The sequence below is a fragment of the Symphodus melops genome (assembly GCF_947650265.1).
Source record: "Symphodus melops genome assembly, chromosome: 4".
In the NCBI taxonomy this organism is placed as follows: Eukaryota; Metazoa; Chordata; class Actinopteri; order Labriformes; family Labridae; genus Symphodus; species Symphodus melops.
In genome coordinates this window covers 22441594-22464754 of record NC_136694.1, presented here as the reverse complement: position 1 = coordinate 22464754, position 23161 = coordinate 22441594, and the positions used below count along the sequence as shown (strand labels likewise).

The following is a 23161-nucleotide window of genomic DNA, read 5'->3' as shown; positions in this document are numbered from 1 at the left end:
TAAATGAATCATGACTTTCTCCAAAATGGCAGAGGATAAGAGTGCCTTGGGGAGTAAGAGATAGTGCTTAACATCTGTCAAGGAAGGAAAGACAATCCTGGACGATGCAATATCATTTTTGTTATCTCACGATTTAAAGCTAATTCGGTGAGTGCATTTATTAGTTGTCTTACCGTGCAGCCATCCTCCATCACGCTGTAGGTGAAGCGGCTGTTGCCCTCGGCTCTGATCTCCACGTCGTTGGAGCCCTGCAGCAGCACGGCCTTCTTCAGGTTGCCTGTGGAGGCGTCCATGTAGGCCACACTGTTCTTACAGTGGTAGGTGAGGTTCTGAGATGCCTCAGTCGACAGCAGTCTCAGGAATGTCATCTGGATGGCAGCGGTGTTGACTGCCAGGCTGTCATCACCATAGCTGAACTGTAAGTGGTAGCAGGGAAGGAGGAGGAAATGACAACATTTAACTTTGTCTCGGCATTTGTAAGATTATTTACAGATAACAAGCAAGGCTATTTGGGCTCTTGAAAAGGTTCTTCAGTATTATTATTATTTTTTATGTTGTTAAGCTATTTACCTGAAAAGTTTTATAAAATTTAGACATTCCTAGATGTACTGCTTATTAGTGTGTGCATTTAAATTAGAGCGTCTTCTGCTTTCAAGATAATTTTTTTTTCCATCTGTGCAGAAAAGCTCAGAAATCCAAAGCCACATCTTTTCATTCCTTGATTACATTGGGCATACTTTGGGCCTTGATGTGAGCAATAAATCCGACAAAACGTTGTGTCGAGAGCAGGTTGTCATTATAATATAATATAATAAGAGAAGTAGAGGCGGTTTCTTTGTTTCAGCTAAACTGATTGCTAAGAAATATGAGAAACATTGTGATGCTTACATGATATCCTCCATTCATCGTCTCTCCGAACCAGACGTGTTTGCGGTCCTTGCTCTTGCTGGACCACCAGTTCTTACGAGGGATGCTGGAAGGCTTCGGGAGGACGCAGGACTCTCCGGTCTCCATGTTGCAGAAGACTTTGATTGCATCGATGGTGCAGCCCTGGTTGGGATCAATCCAGTACTCTCCTGCAGGAAAACATATCAAAGGTTCATAATTGTGTTTAAAAAAAAAAAAAAGCTTGGGGTGCTGGTGGCGCCGTGGTTAGTGCGCACGTCACATGGATGGAGGCTGTAGTCCTCAACGCGGGTGGCCTGGATCCGAATCCTTTCTTCAGTCTTCACACTCTCTCCCTGATTTCCATCTCTATCCACTATCCTATCTCTCCAATAAAGTCACAAAAATCCCCGAAAATATATAATAAAAGAAAAAAAAAAACTTGTATACATGACAAATCATTATGTTATAGAATTCTGTAGAAATCTAATAACTCAAAAACACACTCTGAGTCAGCCTAACCTAAACGCTCCCAGTCAGAATACACGACCTTTCACCTACATTTCAACTGCAAACATCAATTGTCATCTTTCTTCTACTCCAGCCAGTAAACCCAATTTATCCAATTCCCCTCAGTGTCACTCACCGCTTTTCCAGTCAGGGTGACAGAGCTTCAGGTCTCTGCAGGTGCGAGCTGGGTTCTTCTTGGATCCCTCGGGGCTGCGGATGTTCTCAATCTGGTTGTTGAGAGATTTGAGTGTGGCATCCACCTCAGCGTCGTGCTGACGGAGATTTCCAGAAGCCTGGTCGGCTCTCATGTACCTGAGAGGATCAGGAGACTTTTCAGTCTGACCCAGACCAGCGAAGGCGGACATGTCGATGCCAGGGCCAGGGGGACCAGGAGGACCTGGAGGTCCGGCGTTTCCAGGGGGACCCTGAGAAGAAAAGAACAATGTTCAAGGGTTATATTTAGCATTCAATACCTTTTAGACATCTCTTTTCTAGTCATCACTTCACATGTGTAGTCTCTTTGTTCACAAATAGTGGATTATTCTTTCTTCTCCATTTAGACTTGACAAATCCCCCCTCATATTTTTCTGGTGCTGAGAGCTGTTCTGCAAACTGTTCTCTGGTCTTATTTCAATATTTATGTGAAGGAATTTAACAATGAGCTAAACTTTGCATCCTTGCTACATCTTATTTAGATCTATAATTTCTGGTTTTGATCACATTTTTGTCTTCATTCTATCTTTTTATATATCTCTTAATGGCTCTATTTACTCCCCCGTTGTGCCTATAATGTGTACTGTGAGCTTTAAAACTATTAGTATATAAAGCTACATTTTATTTGTCATATGGAATCTTTCATAACCCAAAGTATAAGTAAAGTATAAGCTAAGAAATTGACTGTGATATATCTAAAAGATTAATATTGATTTATCAGTAAAGCAAACCCACTGTATGTATTTTCATGGAAATACATGTCATGTTAATGAAATTGTGCTTGCTGTCCTGTAATAATCCAGACTGAAGGAATAAGTTCTACAAAAAAACCCCAAAAGGATTTTAGAAGCTTGGTTTCGAGCGTTTGGAGTTCTTGCTGCAGTTCTAAGCATTTATGCTGACAAATGAAACACTATGAACAATAATAGCAATGTTGTTGAATGTATTCAACATTTTGGACTTCATCCACACCTAGCTGAAATAGACTGTCTTTGCTTTTTCGGCACAAGCCAAAAGGGAAATGAAGAGGTTTTCACTGAATATAAAGAGGCCTCAGTAAAGCACATCAGCAGGTCACATCATACAGTATGAGACTATATGAGCTCTGTGCGTCATTCACACCCAGTAACAGCATGACTTCCACCTGCTGCACGTGATTTTTATCATAGGGTGTGAATTTTGCACTCTGAGGCTCTTTGACTTATTCTGGATCTTTTCCACTTCAGAGGGTGTTATGAATGTATGAATACGTCATTTATCATGTTCACCGACCATATATGTAAACTACAAAGTCACATTATAGCCCAGGTCGTACTTTAAAGTCTGTTATCATCCCAATTAGTGTTTCAGACAAAGATCTTTCCTTGGGTACTTACAGAGGGACCAGTGTCTCCACCACGACCACGGGGTCCGGGGGGTCCAATGGGTCCTGGTAGACCGTATGAACCGTCCTTTCCACTGGGACCAACAGGTCCAGGTGGTCCCTATAAATATAGATGGAGGAAAATTCATGTTGTTAAAGACCTGCAAAAAAACCAAACCTAATTCCTTTGTCCCTTCTCTTTGAATCTTGTCAGAACTAGCACTCACTCTTTGTCCGGAGGGTCCAGCAGGTCCAGTAGCACCCTGGTCTCCAGCTTGACCCTGAACACATAATGATGTGTGGATCAGTGTTTTTTCAGGGTTAAATATCAAGTTAAATATCATTTTTTACACACATAATACTCTTTTAGACTGTTAAAAGTTTGATGGAAAATCAGCAGGTGCAGAAGTGAAAATGAGGAAGTCATTTGTCAATTGTTACTGAAAGATCCAGAATGTGAATACTTACTGGAGGTCCTGGCAGACCCTGAAGACCTGTGAAACCTCTGTGTCCCTTCTGTCCTCTCTCACCACCCTCTCCAGCCTCACCCTTGTCTCCACGGGGTCCTTGAGGTCCCTTTGAACAAGTGGACAACAACCTTTTTAGGAAAACTTATTGTTATTCCACACATTTTTGTTTCCTTCTTCGTGTTAGATATACACAGAACCTCCCCAAACTGTTTTTAGGCATGCATATTTAGTTACATTTTTTGTGAAAAACCAGAATAGTTAAAAAACTGTTTGTGCATGTCAGTGTATTCATGTGCAGAAAGATACATACAGGCATTCCTCTGGCTCCAGCAGGTCCCGACGGTCCGGAAGGTCCTTGTGCACCCTTTGAAGGAAACATAAGAAAACTGAATGAAGCTGCAGCAGAAAAAACCAAACAAACCATACTGGCACACCGATTGATGAAGTCATTATATCTCTAACTTTTAAAGGTGCAAAGGGACTCTGAAGATCAAATGGAGTTTGGTAGTTCATTTCACCACAGGGGCATGACAGAGGAGAAGAGTCTAGCTAGAGACTTGGGGCCTGCAGTGAAGGTTGGATCAGAAGCCTTTCATCGGCAGAGCGCAGTGGGTGGGAGGAAGTGTCGACATGGATGAGAGAGTTTAGTTAAGGAGAAGACGTTTTTGTAAGCGAGCAGCAGCGTTTTAAATTTGATACCAGCAGTAACTAGGAGCCAGTGTAGAAGGATATACAGCAGAGTGGCGTGCTGTTTTAGGTAGGTTAAAAACCAGTCACGCTGCTGCGTTTTGGATTATCTGCAGAGGTTAGATTAAGCTTGCAGGAAGACCTGCAAGTAAGGAGTTGCAATATTCGATGTGTGAAATCACACATCGACAAGACCTCACAATCATGGCCACTTGAACCTTAAATGTCAGCTGGTCATCAGTTATGACACCCCTTAGGACAAAATGTGTGCTTCGGACACTTCTCCCTTCCAAGACACTCAAAAAGATCTCGCTGAAAAGTAGGACACAGACCAGCAGAAGGTAGATCATGAGATGCCAAGGTCAGAGAGCGTGAATAGGACGATTTGATGATTAAAAGTGTCAAAGGCAGTTGATAGGTCTTGCAGCACTGGAACTGAAAAATGGCCAGCAGCTTTAGCCAATTGAGCGATTCTGTTACTGACAGTAGTGCAGTCTGAGTAGAGTCGGAGTTTGGGTCGAACAGATTGGGCTTGGTTGAGATTGTTTTTTTGAGCAGCGGGTGACCCGATCCTCCTTGAGTGGTGGAACACACTAGTTGACAGAGATGAGTTGATGATATTCATAATTTAAGTATTAAGTGTAGAGAAAATGTTCTGTAATCGGCTCGATGGTGTTGGGGATAGAGGAGAGGTTGTGAGACAAGGTTTTGCCCATAGCCAACAAACATCTGTATTAATACGTACTGTCCCTTTTCAAAAGCCTCCATAATCGACTGCTCCATCAGTGCCACTATAACTTCCCAAAAGCATACATTCTTGTAGCCCTTAAGGTCAAATTGATCTTGTGAGAAAGGGCAAACTTTGCTTAAGGTGCATTTCAGTACCAAAGAGTGTTGAAATGGTAAAACCATATTGAAGTGTTTGAGTGATTTCCATGTCATTAACAAATCCTGATAGAGAGGTTTTTTTAAAAATTAATATTATGTCCACGCGTCGTTTAGTCAAGTCTCTGTTCCTGAAAGTACATTTTTAGCAGTTGAAAAATCCACCTTTTCTGAACCATGTCAGCTTTCTGTCTGAATTGAGAGAAATGTCTCTTTTGGGGAACATCCTGCAATTTAAAGAGACAACATCACATTTTTCACTTGAGTTTTTGGAGTCACCACTCACAGACTCTCCTCGGTCTCCCTGTTTGCCGGTGGGACCGACTGGGCCAGAAGCACCAGGAGCGCCTGGAGCGCCAGGAGCACCAGCAGGACCGGTGTTTCCACGATCACCCTGCAGCACAGAGAGCAGAACAGTTGGCCATGTCAGAAACACTCTATCATTAGTAGCAGAGTGGAATGGGTGATGTATGTTAGTCTGCCCTGATAGATAAAAACCAAAAACAGCAATATTAAGGAAAATGTACCAAGAGTGTGTTTTATATACTGGGTATAGATTTAGGTGCATATAAATCATAAAACCCAGATGAACTTTATTCATTGCAGCTTCAGATAAAGAAATGCATCATTGTTGGAGTCTGGATTAGTTTGCAAATTAAATAATTCCTGAGATCCATCTCCTTGATAATCCTCCACACATTGTGAGTACTATTAAAGTCTGATTGAAGCCAATTAGGATTCAGCATGTTATGTAATTCAACTCAATTTAAGCGTTATTACAGATAACCCCCACATTATGTTGATTTCTTTCATCAATAATAATAATAAAAAAAACAATTTAGAAATGTAAGCAACATAAGAAAAAGAATAGCTACATCATTCCTACAATGAGCAACAGCATATTCAAAAAGTGACTGTCAAAGAAGCTTCAGCATGAAGACACACAGCCGGTACATCAATGTGTTAATAAGGAAACCATGTGTATTTTAATGAAGCATCATTGTGTCTTTCTCACCTTGATTCCAGTAGCTCCATCTCTACCAGGAGGTCCATCAGATCCAGGGTTACCCTATGAAAACACAGAACAATGGTAAGTGTAAAGGGTTTCCACCTCCACCAAGCCAGCTGTCCTGTTGAATACTGATCAGCTGCATAATGAGCCGGCTCCAACAATACACATCACTAATACGGTGTAAACACAAAGCAAATGTATACATGATGTCCATAACAGTGTATTTTTAATAGACTTGGCCTACATTGCACAGTTCTGTCATGTCACACAAACAGTCAGTGTGGTAACATCGGTGTGAAAGATGTGATTCCAAACTTATGCCGTGTGTCGATGCCCTTTCACTGACCTCTCTGCCGGGCTCTCCTGCAGGTCCAGTGAGTCCGGGGGGTCCAACAGGTCCAGGGGGTCCACGGTCTCCGCTGCCCCCTGCAGCGCCCTGCTTTCCAGGCTCACCCTGAGAGGAAAGAAGAAACAAAGTCGGACATTATTAAAATGATATATCAACTGATTCATTCAGAGTTTCTGGACACAAAGTGAAAGGTTAGCTTTTGAATAACTTTAAATCTAATTTTATGTATACAGTACATAAATGGGGTGTGTACAGGCGAGCTCAGACGTTTTCACTGTTCATTGAAATACATATTAAATCATTGAATTGTTGTACAGCAACTACAAATCTCAGTTTTCCTGCAAAATTAAAGAAGCACGCTCATGTTACATTATGGTATTAGACTACCTAGATACACTTGGTACCAATACTGTAAATAACTAAATAAGACCTGATGATTTGAAAACAGGACTGCTGTCTCCTGAGACTCTCAAACTTTGTTAAAAACTTGTGAAACCAAGTACTACAAATATAAATATCTTTGCATCAGCTTTGCCTGAATCACATCAAGTTCTTCACAAACTATTGGTCACCCCTCTCAGATAAGTTCCCACCAATATTGACTAATATTGAATAATGAATCTCCTCATTCAAACGCTGAAAAGGTTTTGGAGAAGTATCCAGTTTGTTGAGTCGGGTAGAAGATGTTTAGTGTCACTAGTGTCACTTTAATACCACCTTCACTGCACTACATGACGACCCCTGTGTTATCATAGACTACATGTCCTGTACCATCAGTCCTCTAGAAACAACATTTATGTCTCTGGGTTCTTTTATATCATTACAATTACAATAGATTTATCGACTTAGATTCTGATACACTCAACAAAAATATAAACGCAACACTTTTGTTTTTGCTCCCATTTGTCATGAGATGGACTCAAAGATCTAAAATTCATTCCAGATACACAATATTACCATTTCTCTCAAACATTGTTCATAAATCTGTCTAAATGTGTGATAGTGAGCACTTTTGCTTTGCTGAGACAATCCATCCCACCTCACAGGTGTGCCACATCAAGATGCTCATCAGACACCATGATTAGTGCATAGGTGTACCTTAGACTGTCCACAATAAAAGGCCACCCTGAAATGTGCAGTTTTTGCTTTATTGAGGGTCTGGGGACTCAGAACCAGTCAGTATCTGGTGTGACCACCATTTGCCTCATGCAGTGCAACACATCTTCTTCGCATAGAGTTTATCAGATTGTCAATTGTGGCCTGTGGAATGTTGGTCCACTCCTCTTCAATGGCTGTGCGAAGTTGCTGGATATTAGTGGGAACTGGTACGCGCTGTCGTATACGCCGGTCAAGCACATCCCAAACATGCTCAATGGGTGACATGTCCGGTGAGTATGCTGGCCATGCAAGAACTGGGACATTTTCAGCTTCCAAGAATTGTGTACAGATCCTTGCAACATGGGGCCGTGCATTATCTTGCTGAAACATGAGGTGATGTTCATGGATGTATGGCACAACAATGGGCCTCAGGATCTCATCACGGTATCTCTGTGCATTCAAAATGCCATCAATAAAATGCACCTGTGTTCTTCGTCCATAACAGATGCCTGCCCATACCATAACCCCACCACCACCATGGGCCACTCGATCCACAACATTGACATCAGCAAAGCGCTCACCCACACGACGCCACACACGCTGTCTGCCATCTGCCCTGAACAATGTAAACCGAGATTCATCCGTGAAGAGAACACCTCTCCAACGTGCCAGACGCCATCGAATGTGAGCATTTGCCCACTCAAGTCTGTTACGGCGACGATCTGGAGTCAGGTTAAGACCCCGATGAGGACGACGAGCATGCAGTTGAGCTTCCCTGAGACGGTTTCTGACAGTTTGTGCAGAAATTCTTTGGTTATGCAAACCAATTGTTTCAGCAGCTGTCTGAGTAGCTGGTCTCAGACGATCTTGGAGGTGAACCTGCTGGATGTGGAGGTCCTGGGCTGGTGTGGTTACACGTGGTCTGCGGTTGTGAGGCCGGTTGGATGTACTGCCATATTCTCTGAAACGCCTTTGGAGACGGCTTATGGTGGAGAAATGAACATTCAATGCCCGAGCAACAGATCTGGTTGACATTCCTGCTGTCAGCATGCCAATTGCGCGCTCCCTCAATGCTTGCGCCATCTGTGGCATTTTGCTGTGAGACAAAACTGCACATTTCAGAGTGGCCTTTTATTGTGGGCAGTATAAGGTACACCTGTGCACTAATCATGGTGTCTGATGAGCATCTTGATGTGGCACACCTGTGAGGTGGGATGGATTGTCTCAGCAAAGCAAAAGTGCTCACTATCACACATTTAGACAGATTTATGAACAATGTTTGAGAGAAATGGTAATATTGTGTATCTGGAATGAATTTTAGATCTTTGAGTCCATCTCATGACAAATGGGAGCAAAAACAAAAGTGTTGCGTTTATATTTTTGTTGAGTGTATTTAAAGCATATTTTTTGCTTCTGTTCACCCCTGGCAGCTTGGCATCAAAACTTGTGTCTTGGCATCACTTTTATGCTTGCTGATGAATAATTGATATTGAGGACATGCCCACTGAGAGGCTGAAAGCAGGGAACATGGCCCGTGTCACATATCAACTAGTGTGGGCTGAAAGCAGAGGTGCCTTTGTGTCACACGTCAGACTGTACATCAAATACAATCTGAGGAACGTCTCATGTGAGACAAGCTTTGAGTTTGATCTAATTAGGACACGGCAGAACGATGGTCCACAGACTTCCTGCTGACTCGGGTTCTGAGGGACAGAACAGTGGCTATTGTGCAATTCTGCTTTGACTCGTGAACAGTCGTTAAGTTAGCGTCCTCTTTTGTTTTGAACACAGACTGTATGTCACTTGCCACATGCAGCTCTGAAATGGAAATCCTTCCAGTTCAAAGTTTAAATAACCTAACCTAGCCTTCAAGTTTAAATAACATTGGCGGGACCATCGCATTCTTAATAATCCTCCTTTGAGCCAATACATAATACAGCAAGAGTCACAGGTCTGAGCTTTTGATAGTCAATTTGTGAATTACAAAGAAAAACAGTTCAAGCCAGACCACCCGTGAATGTAATAACTGCCAACAAACAATAAACTGCAAACCTAAAACTGATCTGCATCCTTTAATATTTCTGTAAACCTAAATGTTTGGACTTGTGCTCAGACTCATGATATTTTCTATTAAACTCACTTGAACTTGTTGGCAGCAATGACCACAAAAATCCTCCTCCTATTACTTTTGTGGGAAGTTCTTACAATTTTAAAAGCTGATGGTTTTCATCTTCCCACAAACGTAACAAATCCGTGCAGAGGTAATAGCTATAACATTTACAGTACATTACATATCACTTTTGTAGAAGGCAACTGCTATTACGTTTGTTGGAAATGAAAGAAGCTTGTGGGAGTCTTACATTAAAAGCTGCAGATCTGTATTACTGTATTGTGGTTTATTATGTTAGTGGGTGCTACATAGCCTCTCAGATGTTTTTTTTCTAGTTTGATGTATTCTATTATTTTTTATGTGCTGCAAGGAAGGTTTGTTAATGCTGCTTAAATTATTCTATTTTTTTATTCTTTTGACAAAAAAAATAATAATTTGAAGTTCACAATGTTTTGTATTTCTTCATTTTTGCTTTTTCATTATGATTTAATGACCTGCCTGTCACCTGCAAAAAAGTAGCAATTTAAATGCTAAAACAGCAGCTTGTTGTATACTCACAGAGGGTCCGGGCAGACCAGGGAAACCTCTCTCACCACGCTGTCCAGGCAGACCAACAATACCGCGTGAACCAGCCAGACCCTGAGGGCCTGAAGGACCGAGGGGACCCTAAGAGGAGGGAAAAGAACAATTAATAACTACTTACTGATCAACAGAACATCATCTTACTTTTTCCATTATTTTCTAAACAGAGGGGGAGATGATCTGTACACTTAAAATATCTGTACGCCTGTGAACAAAGAACAAAGTTTACTATGTTGAGCTGTATATAAGAAAGTTTGATTTGTCTTTGTGTCCCTCTATGTCAGTCATCCTTTCTCCTTATATGATTTATGTCACGTCATTTGCTCCGCCTGGGATTTTTGGAAACCAATTGCATCAACACAAACTAACATCGATCCCTCCTTCACCTCTCAGGTTTACTTAACCTTCTCCAGCACAGTCCGCTCTGCTCAACACTGAAAGCTCCCTTACAGCAACAAACCCCTGACTATTAAAAGCAACGATAATCCCACAAAGACTTTGATGTGTTGATACATGGTGCAAGCCTTCATACATGTAACCAATATTTAGAAGGGAACTTAACACAGTGACTATCTTCATGTTTAAGTATGCAATCTTCCCTGATGTGTCATTATCATGAAAGGACTCGTCATGTGCTGTGGCAGGGACGAGAGTGGAAAGTAAAAGCCTGGGGTCCTGTCATCAGTCTGTCACGGGGCATGTGCTGCCCTGTGCTGTCATATGTCTTGGTCTGCTATTACAGTCAGTGATGGACAATGACAGCTCGCTGGATTAATGGAGACTGTGCTCAGCTGCTGTCCATTACCGCCAAAATTGGCTCTTTGGGCTGACAGAGCGACTAAAAGTCGACAGAAATGTGGAAAACAAACACATTTAATCATTTTCTTCTCTCTATAATGGACACCTGTGTTCACCTTGGTGGTGGCTCAAGGAGTTGTGCAGTCTGGAGGGAAGGAGGGGAGGGCTAAATATGTGGGAGCTGTAGGGACTCGAGTGGTATTTTAGGAGTCACAAGGTCAGTGTTATGTAAAAGCTCAGAAGTGCTCAAAGTGTTATATGGAGGAAAATGATTTAATCAAAGAGAAACTCACAGCGGGGCCATCCTCTCCAGCATCTCCCTTCTCTCCAGGAGCGCCAGCAGGACCACGGAGACCAGCATCACCCTGTCGGCCATGGGGTCCACCGTCTCCCCTCACACCTTTGGGTCCATCTTTACCTGGGGGGCCAGCAGGACCAGCAGGTCCGGGATTACCCTAGAGGAGGACGAAGAAATAGACATTAAACAATTTGATTGCACAAAAAGACAGAAAGTTGCATCATTCGTTAAGTTTGTTGTTTACAAACGGAATATTTCAGATGATTAAAAGGGTGTCCTGCTTACAGTAAACCAAACCGACTACAAAGCTTGAGTGAACTCCATACAGTACACACTAGTTGGCCCTTAATAAAATCTCGAACGTTAGGAGGACGTATCCTGTCAAGACGTTTTCAGGATTCTGGAAAATCTTTCAAATGTGGGATCTGAAGGAGGTAGAAAACATCCCAGGGAATGTCCAAATGGTTCTCCTCTGTGATTGTGAATTGTTTGTTTTAGTGATTTTCAAATTTTCTTTTTTAATATTTTTTTTCTTCTCTGTCATGATGCTTTTGATGTCGTGTGAAGCACTTTGAAATGCCTTGTTGTTGAAATGTGTTATGTAAATAAACTTGCCTTGCCTTACAAGCTTCCACAACCAGGCACAGCGTTTGTTTCCAAAGCATGTGGTATCGAGGTGTGATCCCCTGAGCGGCTTTGCTTCTTTAAATAACCTATAATAACACGTCTCTCATATTCACAGTCTTACAGGATCTCTTGATTCTCACAATATGTTGCGCTTTCTTGTCACAGGTCTGTAAAAATATTCCAAGAAACTACAACAGCTCCCGCTGTGACAGACAAACTGTTTCAGCAGTGCAGACAAGTGCAAATTAAAAAAAGGCTTCTGAGGTGACAGTAACTGAGGTGGCATTTAGAAACCATTTTTGAATCTCCTCTGCTGCACCTAGAACTTTTGCTTTTCTTCTTTCAATTTAATATTTGATACAAGTGTCCATTATTATTCTTTTCTTTCTAGATTCAAATTCAAATACCTCCACTTTAATATGAAGTCTTGACTGATACTTAAGACACCAGTGAGATTAAGAAAATATACATACTGCTGGTGCCAATACATTGACTACACTCTCTGCAAACTCAACTATCTGTTATTGTTTGTTATTCCACATGATCATATTTTATGGACAACTTTACTTACATGCAGCTCTATAATAGCCATTTCAAATAATAGTGCTGTTTCGACTACTAGTTTGGACAAAAAAAAAACAAGTACCGTAGGTTTTTTGGGAAGCTAATGAATGATCAGAGCCGTGCATTAACCAGTGTTGGTTCCAGTACTGGATAAACAGTAACGTGGGGATCCAAAACATCATAATGTACATAATGAAGATTGAGCTGAATTTGGTGATGAAATATGCTTGATTGAAAAAGTTCTTAACATCAGCAATGTCTTATATCAACGTATTTGCTGTATGGATAGTTATGGCCATTCAGGTACAGAAAGTGTGTTCTGTTGTCAACTTACATTGGGACCAGGGGGTCCGACTCTGCCAGCAGCTCCAGGGAAACCAGTGGCACCCTAAAAAAGAAAGGTGAAATGAATCATGGGAAGAGTATTCAACCGTAAGAAAAGTTTCGACATTAAGTTTGACTGAGAGACAGAATGAGATTAAGATGTCTGTAAAAGGTCACTTACAGAAGGACCCTGTGCACCACGAGCACCTTTAGGTCCAGAAACACCTGTGGGACCCTGAAACAAGCAAGAAAAACAAAAACATACTGTACGTTACTGCCTGGACTTTATTTCATGTTGCATACTTGAAAAAAAAAAAAAAAAAAAAATCAGTAGCTTTGAAATGTTGTTTGAATCTGAATGGTGAAGTCCTTAGCTTTTGTTCTGCTGGGTGTGTCACAATCAGTGACAAGGACTGCTTTCATTGTGATTTCATTCTAACTTTGGTGCATATATTGAAACAACAATCTCATAAAAAGGGCAGTCAATCACTGTCTTTCTGTTGTTTTTATCACAATAAAACAAAACAAAAAACGTTGCATCCATTGTTTTTGGTAGAAGTCTCCATTGTTCAGGAGTAAGGCCAATCCAGAACTGTAATTATTTCATTGTGTTGTACTAGACAAGAAAACAAGATACGCACAGCAGGTCCAGGAGCACCAGAGGGTCCTTGGGGTCCGGGGGCACCAGCGTCACCCTTCTGTCCAGACTCTCCCTGCTCTCCTTTTGTTCCCGGCTGACCGTCAGAACCCTAAAGTAAGAGACATAAACATAAAGTTAGATTAATGAAATACGTCACCTCTCGCAGTTTATAATCCATTAGCACTGATTTGTAAACAATGCCATTTATAATGCAGATCTTTGTGCACAGTTTATCAAACCGTGGCCACAGTTTGAAAAACTGTCCACACATTTCAGACACTGTGACCCCAGATTGCAAATCCATGCCGAGGGATTTGTAAGCCATGGGAATCTACAGAACAGGGTGTTTTCATTTTTTCTTCTGACTACCCTTAGGGTGGATCGGTACATTAAGAGAGCTTTTAAAATGATAAAAATGTGACACAGACTTCATGATATTCAACAAGAGCAGTAAAAGTTTTATGGAGTATCAATACCTATTCCCAGTCTGTGGGGTGATTAGCTGTGATGTTACAGTCTATGAGCTGTGAGGCAAAAATGATTTCGATACCTTGTTGTGCTATTCATCCTGACACAAAGTCAATAATGAATCACAGAAGAAACCCTGAGTGGAAAACAACGTATGACACATGGTGTTGTCACAGAAACATTGATGAGAATCATTTTGTAAGGATGCAGCTTATTAAAAACTTTGATTTGAGCTGCTCCGAGCCTATGGGACGAACTAAATGGACACAGACTTTGGATTGTTAACAAGCTAATTTCTCTCTTAAGCATAATACACATAGAAGACAAGGAGGCATGTCAAGAAATTGACAAATCAGAGGCGACAAACAGAGGTAAAGACATGAAGATATCTCAATGTTTCCAGATGGCAGTAAGAGACAGGTGTGTGAACAAAGAGGATTATATTTCACAGCTAACAAATCAGGGGACATCCTTTTAATTGTTTTGATAATTATCCAGGTATTGGTTAAGATTATAAAGCATTTTTTTTAAGTATATAACTATTTGTATTAGTGTACAGTGTTTGACGTAGTTTTGGTTTACAGATCGTAAAGCGACTTATCTTATTTTCCATCCTTTACATTGTCAACATTATCACAGTAACTTTCATTGCTTTTATTTTTAGATCTCAAACATGACTCGAGGGCCGTAGAGGACTTGGCCTGACATGCAGTATGTGGCTCTAAAAGCCGGTCAGTCTTGTTTTGGCACTTACAGGAGGTCCAGCAAATCCAGCAGGCCCAGGAGGACCATTCTCACCCCTGTCACCCTGAAAGAGGAAACAGGAGAGGGCACAAACATTAGACTTTAAGTATTGGCTGCAACATGACTGAAAGTTAACTCAGACAGATACTAATACTAATATTAATATGTATAATCCTTATTTCATCAAATATTTGATTTAAAAGCTGAAAGGATGCTTAATAATGCAGATTTAGAGTACATGTAATCTTTTTCTTTGGGAATCAAGTTCTCCAAATAATTCACTACTGGTTAAATTGTGCCACTTACAGGAGCACCACGGGTACCAGGAGCTCCAGAAGGACCAGCAGGACCAGATTCACCCTGAAACACAAACACAAACACAGTAAATATCAGCAAGTAAATCTGCTTGATCAATTCAAGCAGAACAAATTTAAATGACTGCAAAAAAAAAAAAAAAAAAAAAGGTCACCTTCTCTCCATTGGGACCACCAGGACCAGGAGGACCAATGGGACCAGTGAGACCCTGTGACAGGAGTGACAAAAGTTTTGAACATCATTTGGACTGGCAGAAATTAAAACTCACAATGAGAGGAATAAAGTATGTAGAATGTGCGAGGTGTCGCATGATTTTGACATGCTCACAATCGCAATGATTGTTAATAAAAAAGCAAAATGGATAACAATCACTCACTCTGCCACCGTCTTTGCCAGGAGCACCCTCGGGTCCTTTCTCTCCAAGGTCACCCTGTGTGGAATAAGAAAAAGGTCAGTCACCTGCCAGGGCTACAGGAAAGCAGAGAATATTCTCCATATGAATGTCTATAAATATTCATTGAGACTTTGTTCCTGTCATGGCTTACTCTATCTCCTTTGGGTCCAGGAATGCCAGAAGCTCCTCTCTCTCCGGGCATGCCCTGCAAGCCTGGGGGTCCCTGAGCGCCGCCGGCACCAGCAGGTCCGATGGCTCCCTGTTGTGGAGCAGAAATGAATGAAGATGAGAGTCGAGACAGAGATGTGGCTGAGAATAGGCTAATTAGGTTAATCATATACTATCATAGTTGAAGTTTTTGAGCAGTGCTTTCACACCTCATAAAAAATGTTCAGTTACCATATCTCTCTGATTTATATTTGTGTGTTTATGTATGTGCAGTATGTGTCAGACACATTAACTGTTGACTGTTGACGCTCTTTGCGTTCTGTGCACGCTTCAAGATAACAGGAAGATTTAAAGAACGACATTCAAGGATGTAACACTTCACACAACTCATCATCACATAAAAATGATTGTTCTAACACAAGCTGTTGAGCTACTGGACTCAAATAAACATTTACAGACTTCCTTTATTAAAAAAGAAGAAAAAGAAATCAAGTAATTAGCTAATTAACTTGACACAAAATATCTCAAATTCTATGAGTTCTTCTCAATGTATGGCTCCCTTTTAAGTAGAGTTTAATCACCTCTAGTCCTCATATGAATGTCAAGATGATGGAGGGAAATACAGACTTAGATTTTTCTTTAAGTGGCTCCACTGGGCCAACTCCTGGTCACAACTTTTGAGGCTTATCAGCAGCACTTTCTGCCAGCGCCTCAGACCAGAGATCAGACATACCCGCAACAACTCAGCCACTATCTCCACTCATTAAGCCGTAACCATGGGGCAAAGGCAGGCTTTATGTAGGTCTGAAAACAGTCAATCTGTATGCTATTGAAGGTGGCATATGTGCTATCTGTTTTTTTTTGTTTTGTTTTTTTTTGCGATAATATTTCCCAGAAACGAGCTTCAACTTCCTGAAACTGTCAGCTCATCCTCGCTCCATTCAACTCATACTCATGACAGCTCAATAATCCTCAGCCTCTTCATAGGCTCCTGTCTGAGCTTAAGGGTAGAAAAACTCAGAACTAGGATTGAAATCTGACTGGATAAAAAACAGACATGAGAGCTGCAGATGCTTTAAGCACTTCTTCTAGTGCAGGAAGTAGAGGTTGGAAATAGTTGTTAATCAAGAGACTGTCTATTGTTTGTCTTCTTTCTCTTTAGATACTGAACAATTATCTGAGTAAAAATTCAGTCTGCTATCCAAAATGTTAAATAAAAAAGGTGCCTTATTGTAGTTGAAATAATTATTAATATAATAAACGTGTAAATTATCAGTTTACAATGTATACACAAAAATCTTCTACTGAATAGTTTGGTGTTGTGTTTGTCTCTTCTTTAGTGTCCAGCGTCTTCAGGGGTTTCCAGTTCTAATCAGGTTTCATGCCTTTCTTAACTTTAATATTTCGATGGTCCTTTTTCACAAGGGTTTTAGATAATTCAGTTAAAAACAAATACTACTGCTTAACTATTCACTGTGAGACCCCTTTTTGGGACCCTAAGTTTGAACCAGTGTCTCAGGCCAATAGTGCACCCAAAATGAACCCACTTTGATAAAAGAGATATAGCAGATAGATGGATAAAATAGAGATTCAGGAAACACAAACAAATCTGACCGTTTTCAAATGAAATGGATCATAATAGGAGGTATGTCAGGATCTGGATGGTCACACAACTGTGTGATGACTTAGAGTGTTGAGCACTATGTGAATGTATATTGAGAGTAGTGAACATAACTGCCTGAGGTCCCTATTTTGTATTCATGTGGTCACATTAACGTATTGCTGCTGTGAGATGTAATAAGAAAATATCAGAAAAAAGAAACGTGTTGGCCAGGGATAGGAACAGACCTCGGGCCATAAAAAACCTTTCTTATTCTAAAATCTGCCTCTCTGTGCTTTCGGACTCAATGTTGGCCTCACCTTGGGTCCGTCAGTTCCAGGAGTTCCAGGCAGACCGCGAGGTCCCTGCAGACCCTGAGAGCCGGCAGCTCCTCTCTCTCCTGGGAAGCCACGCTCTCCCTGGTGACAGAAACACAAGCACAATCAGCAATTCATCGAGCAATAAGTCTTAAGAATGGAAGCAAAGACAAATAGAAACTATAAACGTACTCTGGGTCCAGTTGCACCAGCAGCTCCACCCTCTCCAGGAACTCCCTGTGAGAAAAGAAGACACATTAAACCATGTCGGAGAGGAAGAACTACTACAAATAGAAAGATGACTTCTACTCATTTTACTTCTTTGATTTTAAACAAAATGATCATTAAGAGCCTGATATGGACATTTAATATTTATAGAGAATACAGATCTTGTTGGATAAGAAATAAAAAACAGTGGCATAGAAATAATAAATGCTGTTTGGGTCAGGTTTAATAAAAGCATTGATTTAATAACTTCAGCAGAAATTCTTGAAGGATCTCTTCTCTCGAAGCTCATTACAGAAACACAAAGGTGCACTCACCTGGTCTCCAGGCTTGCCTCCCTCACCAGGGGGGCCAGGAGGTCCAGGAAGACCCTGGACACAGGGGAGGGACAAAAAAGATGTTAATAAAACCCAGACTCAGTCAGACATGATAACACATTAAAGTGATATCACACAGAGCTCTAATCTCAACCTTCACATGTTAACTTATAGGTGTCTGCAGGCGGGCAGCTCTGTCAAATGACAAAACCTGTTCTTCTCCCTGAACCAGCGCTGTCTGTAGTTCTCATCTCCACCTCTTCTTTTATTGCTGACTCGCTTTATAATTAAACTAACAACAGCTAAGACAGGCTTACATTATGATTATAGAGGACTTTATGGACAAGGAGACATTTAATGGTGTTTTGGCTGATTCAGATATTAAAAAATCACAATTCAGACATGTATTCAGCTCAAACAATGAAGCAAAATCAGCTGCTCAATCATTAGATCACATTGTGAGGAATATAATGCTGACTACATCCACCATTAAGACAAATAAAAGTGGGCAAAATTACTTTAAATATACAACAAAAGTCAATTGTGTTATGTTGGTAATTACACTTGAGAACACAAGATAGGTGAGATACTATTTTCTCAGTTTCCAACACAAGCACAGTACCCATTACTCCCGAAGTCATAGGAGAAACGGCTACATTCATACACAACCTGTCGGTAATTCATGGTACATCGTATATGTGAAGAGATACACTCACCTGGAATCCTGAGGGACCGGGCTGACCTTGCTCTCCTCTCTCTCCAGCAGGACCCTGGAAAGATCATTCATATGTAATAATCACGATCATTTGCTATCATAAGCAAAGTGTCAGGAAATTCATTAAAGACTTACACATTAAAATGGTATTGGAAAAAAACTGCTTATTTTCTTTTATTTATATTGATATAGTTAAAAAGCATGGGGATACATCCAATTAAACAGGCTCGATTTTGTTTAACTCGCTGAAACACAAACTGTGAAACAGGTTGTGAGTCAGTGAAGCCTTCAATGTCCAGACATTTTTGTCAAGGATTTTCTTATTCTAGAGTCAGAGCTCTTGTGGCGGCAGTCTGGGAAATTGAGATACTGGAGGTTGCTTCTAAGTGCAGCCTGAGAAAAACAGTGAGATAATCAATGATGAAGCCATACGGAGAGAGGCAGTGAGAGACAGAGATATACATACGCCAGGGCCGGGGGGACCTGCAGGGCCAGTTTCTCCATCTTTGCCAGGTAGACCCTGAGGAAAAGAGGGAGGAGGGGGAAGAAACAGGACAAATAGATTGGTATCAACAGTTAAGCCAAGGGTGATGCTATTACTGAGATAAAAATCTGATGGCTAACTGAGCTTTTCAACATGCTTCTGATGTGGAAGCTGAACCGCAGAGGAATAACAGTAAATTAATTCTGAGCCATGGTCACAACAGAGCACAAAACAGTCTGTTGTAAAAGGTTGAATTTAATCTGTTTTATAATTTGAACACTGAAGTAATTGTGAACATTCAGAGTCTGAACACACAGGCATTGCTACTTTCAAAGCTCCTTGTTCTGCCCTTTTTGAAATATACATTTGTTTTCCGAAATGAAATATCAATTCCAGAACGACATCTACGACCAGTTAAAGCTCCTGTACTGAATTGATCTTGGTTAACCCAGTGGACAGCCTCTTTTTTTTTTTTTTTTTTTTTTTTTACTAAAATCTCCTCGTGTTTCATTTTAACTGTCAACTGCTATTCTCACTTATCGAGAATCTTTGGCTTTGAAATTGCTTCAGCAGTATTTTTCATCCCTTCATCTGGCAGCAGTCTCAGGCCTAAATAATGACAATATAGAAATAATCAATCTTGCCACCGATGGCCTCGATTGCATTTGTGGGTCATAAAGTGACATCAATATAAATTACCGTCCATTTCATAACGAGCTAAAAACTCCTCACAGTGCCTGTTTATCTAAATGTGTACAATTCTAGATAAGTTAGTCAGTTAGATTTTCTGTACTAGGCAATGAATGGAAACATGATGATATTAACTGACCAATTTTTTTGGCACACAAACACAGAAACTGTAAGACTAGTGTTTTAAAAGCAGAAAGGGTCATAACTTACTCTCAGACCAGGAGCGCCGCCCAGTCCTTTCTCACCAGACTTGCCAGGCTCGCCCTAATTAGAAGAACAGACAAAATCCAGAGGTTAGTGATGTAGCCAGGACCCGTTGCTTACTATGTCTAGTTTGAGGGATGATAGGATGTGCCTAAAAAGGTAAAATCTCTACGCAAAAGTCCAGGTTTCATTTGTATAGTTTCTATTCTTGATTTAGAGCTTATTTTCAGAACACACAGACTAAACAACAAAGAAAAGAAACACAAGTTGTCTCAGTCTTGTTTTTGATACTCCACTGTGTAAAGAGTCCTTGGATCCCTAGAAGGACACTACGTGAATTCAATTTGTTATTATGAAGTTCTACTGGTACAAATATATAATACTGAAATAATTGGGCTCTTTGCTTACAGTTGCTCCCTTGGGTCCAGGGAATCCCATGACTCCAGGCTGTCCACGGGCTCCTTGAGGACCGGGGGGTCCTGGACGACCGTCTTCACCAGAAGCTCCCTAGACAAGTATATTGAGTAAAAAGCATATTTAAAAAACAACACATTTCTATTGCGTATCATGTAGTTGTAATAAAAACTTTAAAGGGAAAACAAAGTCGCTTTCATCCACACATGAGGGATGAATTGATCCTACATTTGGGGATAGCTATGGAGTGTGTAAAAGAAGATGAATTTAAGCTCAGATGATCTGCTCAAAGATGGATCTGCAGCTTTGGAGTGTGCTGTAGCAGAGAAATGTCAAATATGGCCAGAATGTGCAACAGCAACCACTCAAATAATTCATACATGTTATTTTAATCCACTGCTCTTTTGTAAGTAAATACATAACACAAATAAATCGCTCAGGGGTAAACTAGGAAAGCCAGGGAAAAAAGAAGTAAAAGATCAAATAATACATTTATCATTATCAGTCTAGTCGTTTGGCCAGTCAGTCCAAAAAAAGGAAACTTCATGTGTCCACAAAAACCACCCATGTTTATATACGGTCAAAAAACAAGGTGTGTTAGAGCTTGATTTATACATTGAAACAGATAAATTGCCAACTTTGGAACAGCCCACTTCAGAAGCAGGTCCACTAAAGTTTAAAGAAGGTACTTGTTTTCATGAAAGATAGGAGCCTGTCCAACAAAATCCGGTTTAAGTGAAGCAGAGAAACTGCCAGTTCTCTTAATTGAACATGAGAGTAAAAAGCCTCTGTGGGGCACAAACGCCACTGAGTGTGAGCCTAGTGTATAATGGCTAGATGAATCTCCTGCAATTCAATTTGATGAAACCACTTATGGGTCATTTATATGATGGTAAAATGACACCACCAAGAACAGCCTCATGTTGTGTGGTTTTGATTGATTTACAAAGACACAGCGAGCACAGGATGAAAAGTTGCACTTACAGAAGGACCGCCTTTGCCTTGAGGACCGGCATCCCCTGGACGTCCAGTCAGACCCTGTGGGACGAGAAGAGGTGAAAACAGAGGACACCCAGATGAGTTCAACACCTACTGATAAAAATGACTAAGAAGTAAAATATAAATAATAGCACACCTCAAGCTGCTGATGTCAACAAGTTTATGACACACGGATATGAGCAGCTACTTGTGTTCATGTTGGGGGGGGGGGGGGGGGGGGGTCTGGTGAACTTCATATGTCTAAAAAAAATTTTTTTTTAGATAAAAAAAGAGGAAGCTCAAAAGGGTAACTCCTCAGATTGAACATAAAGGTCATCTCATCCCTCATGGGGGGGCTGCACTCCTTATTTATGTTGTTATGGAGGAGCTTTCTGAAGTCTGCGGGGTTATCTCAGCTTGAATTTAAAATTGAGAAAGGAAACTATTTACCAACATCAAAGTCTGTTTACAGGTCCTGGGGAGTAAGACCCTGGACACACTAATATATATATATATATATATATATATATATATATATATATATATATATCTCTGAAAGAGTGAACGCTTTAAAGAAGCTTCACAACGATCATCACAGGCTGATAAATACACTGGAACATGTTTTGGCTTGGCATTGGTTGGGGCTTAAGACTACAGGTTTACAAATAGAAGATATTTGAATGTGTGGAAACAAAGATGCTCAGTAGACATACTTCCCCATAAACCTGATTGAGGCAAGCAGCTACATACCTGTGATTGTATCTATTAGTTTGGGCATTTTGCAACATGCAAGAATGTATGACATCTGATGTTACATAGATGGCAATGACGATAACCAGTTATGATAAACAGAACCTCTGTTAAGCATAAAAATGGAAGCCATCAATTAATCATTGATTATTTCTACATATGCAACAGCATGTTTGTGCAAATTACAAACATCCAGATTTGTGGTTTTAAAGCAAAGGAAAGTTCTTACTCTGGCACCAGGCAGACCAGGCTCTCCGGGGCGTCCAGGGTCACCGTTTGCACCCTTGGGACCACTAGAACCAGCAGGTCCACGCTCACCAGGGGCTCCCTACGAGAGGAGAGAGAGAGAGAGAGAGAGATTAATACAATTTCATCACTAAGTCATCGGTAAAAGACAATTCTTGATGGTCAGAGGAAATATGTTTCTCTTGAAATAGTGTGGAGGAGTTTCATTAACCTGCTGCAGATGGAAGATTAAAGACTGACAGATTTATTTTGGTATAAATGAGATTGTGTGAGGGAGATAATGGTAAATGAGATGCTGCCTTTTTTCAATGAGGGACATGTAGGTCACTGAGGTTTGAGAGCTCTGCTGCCATCTTGTGGTCATTTGGTAGACATGGAAGATAATGAAGAAACGGGAGTGCTTATAAACTTCACTCTCGGTTGTTTATTCAAAATATGATCAAAGTAAAGGTGCTGATCTGTAAAACGTAATGATCCTGAGATTTTATGAGGGACCCAGATACAGTAAGATGCTCACAGATATTGTACAATAGGATTCTCAGTGTGATATTTGAACTGATATTAAGCACTTCAACAATTTATTTTATATGCCCCATTAACTCTGTGACCAAGGGGTTTTGACGAATCATTTTACAGTACTATATTCTTTATTTCTGACACACTCGGGCAAAAAATCCAATTATTGAAAAATCTGTTTTGTCCATGTAGGCCCAAAAC

The 23161-nt window shown here is 40.7% G+C and overlaps 1 protein-coding gene across 1 annotated transcript in view; it reads right to left on the bottom strand.

The window, feature by feature from the left end:
- col2a1b (collagen, type II, alpha 1b) overlaps positions 1 to 23161 on the bottom strand; it is a 48910-nt gene that overhangs the window by 1589 nt on the left and 24160 nt on the right. Inside the window, exons 25-53 of the mRNA XM_079341348.1 lie at positions 22428 to 22526; positions 21455 to 21508; positions 20465 to 20563; positions 20063 to 20116; positions 19145 to 19198; positions 18680 to 18733; positions 17964 to 18017; positions 17614 to 17658; positions 17425 to 17523; positions 15488 to 15595; positions 15319 to 15372; positions 15097 to 15150; positions 14934 to 14987; positions 14638 to 14691; positions 13417 to 13524; positions 12957 to 13010; positions 12786 to 12839; positions 11256 to 11417; positions 10141 to 10248; positions 6372 to 6479; positions 6029 to 6082; positions 5300 to 5407; positions 3752 to 3805; positions 3440 to 3547; positions 3199 to 3252; positions 2985 to 3092; positions 1532 to 1820; positions 889 to 1076; positions 174 to 416 (exon numbers count right to left, since the gene is read on the bottom strand). Of these exons, the coding sequence (XP_079197474.1) occupies positions 174 to 416; positions 889 to 1076; positions 1532 to 1820; positions 2985 to 3092; positions 3199 to 3252; positions 3440 to 3547; positions 3752 to 3805; positions 5300 to 5407; positions 6029 to 6082; positions 6372 to 6479; positions 10141 to 10248; positions 11256 to 11417; positions 12786 to 12839; positions 12957 to 13010; positions 13417 to 13524; positions 14638 to 14691; positions 14934 to 14987; positions 15097 to 15150; positions 15319 to 15372; positions 15488 to 15595; positions 17425 to 17523; positions 17614 to 17658; positions 17964 to 18017; positions 18680 to 18733; positions 19145 to 19198; positions 20063 to 20116; positions 20465 to 20563; positions 21455 to 21508; positions 22428 to 22526 (2736 nt within the window). The remainder of the gene's footprint in view (positions 1 to 173; positions 417 to 888; positions 1077 to 1531; positions 1821 to 2984; positions 3093 to 3198; positions 3253 to 3439; positions 3548 to 3751; positions 3806 to 5299; positions 5408 to 6028; positions 6083 to 6371; positions 6480 to 10140; positions 10249 to 11255; positions 11418 to 12785; positions 12840 to 12956; positions 13011 to 13416; positions 13525 to 14637; positions 14692 to 14933; positions 14988 to 15096; positions 15151 to 15318; positions 15373 to 15487; positions 15596 to 17424; positions 17524 to 17613; positions 17659 to 17963; positions 18018 to 18679; positions 18734 to 19144; positions 19199 to 20062; positions 20117 to 20464; positions 20564 to 21454; positions 21509 to 22427; positions 22527 to 23161) is intronic.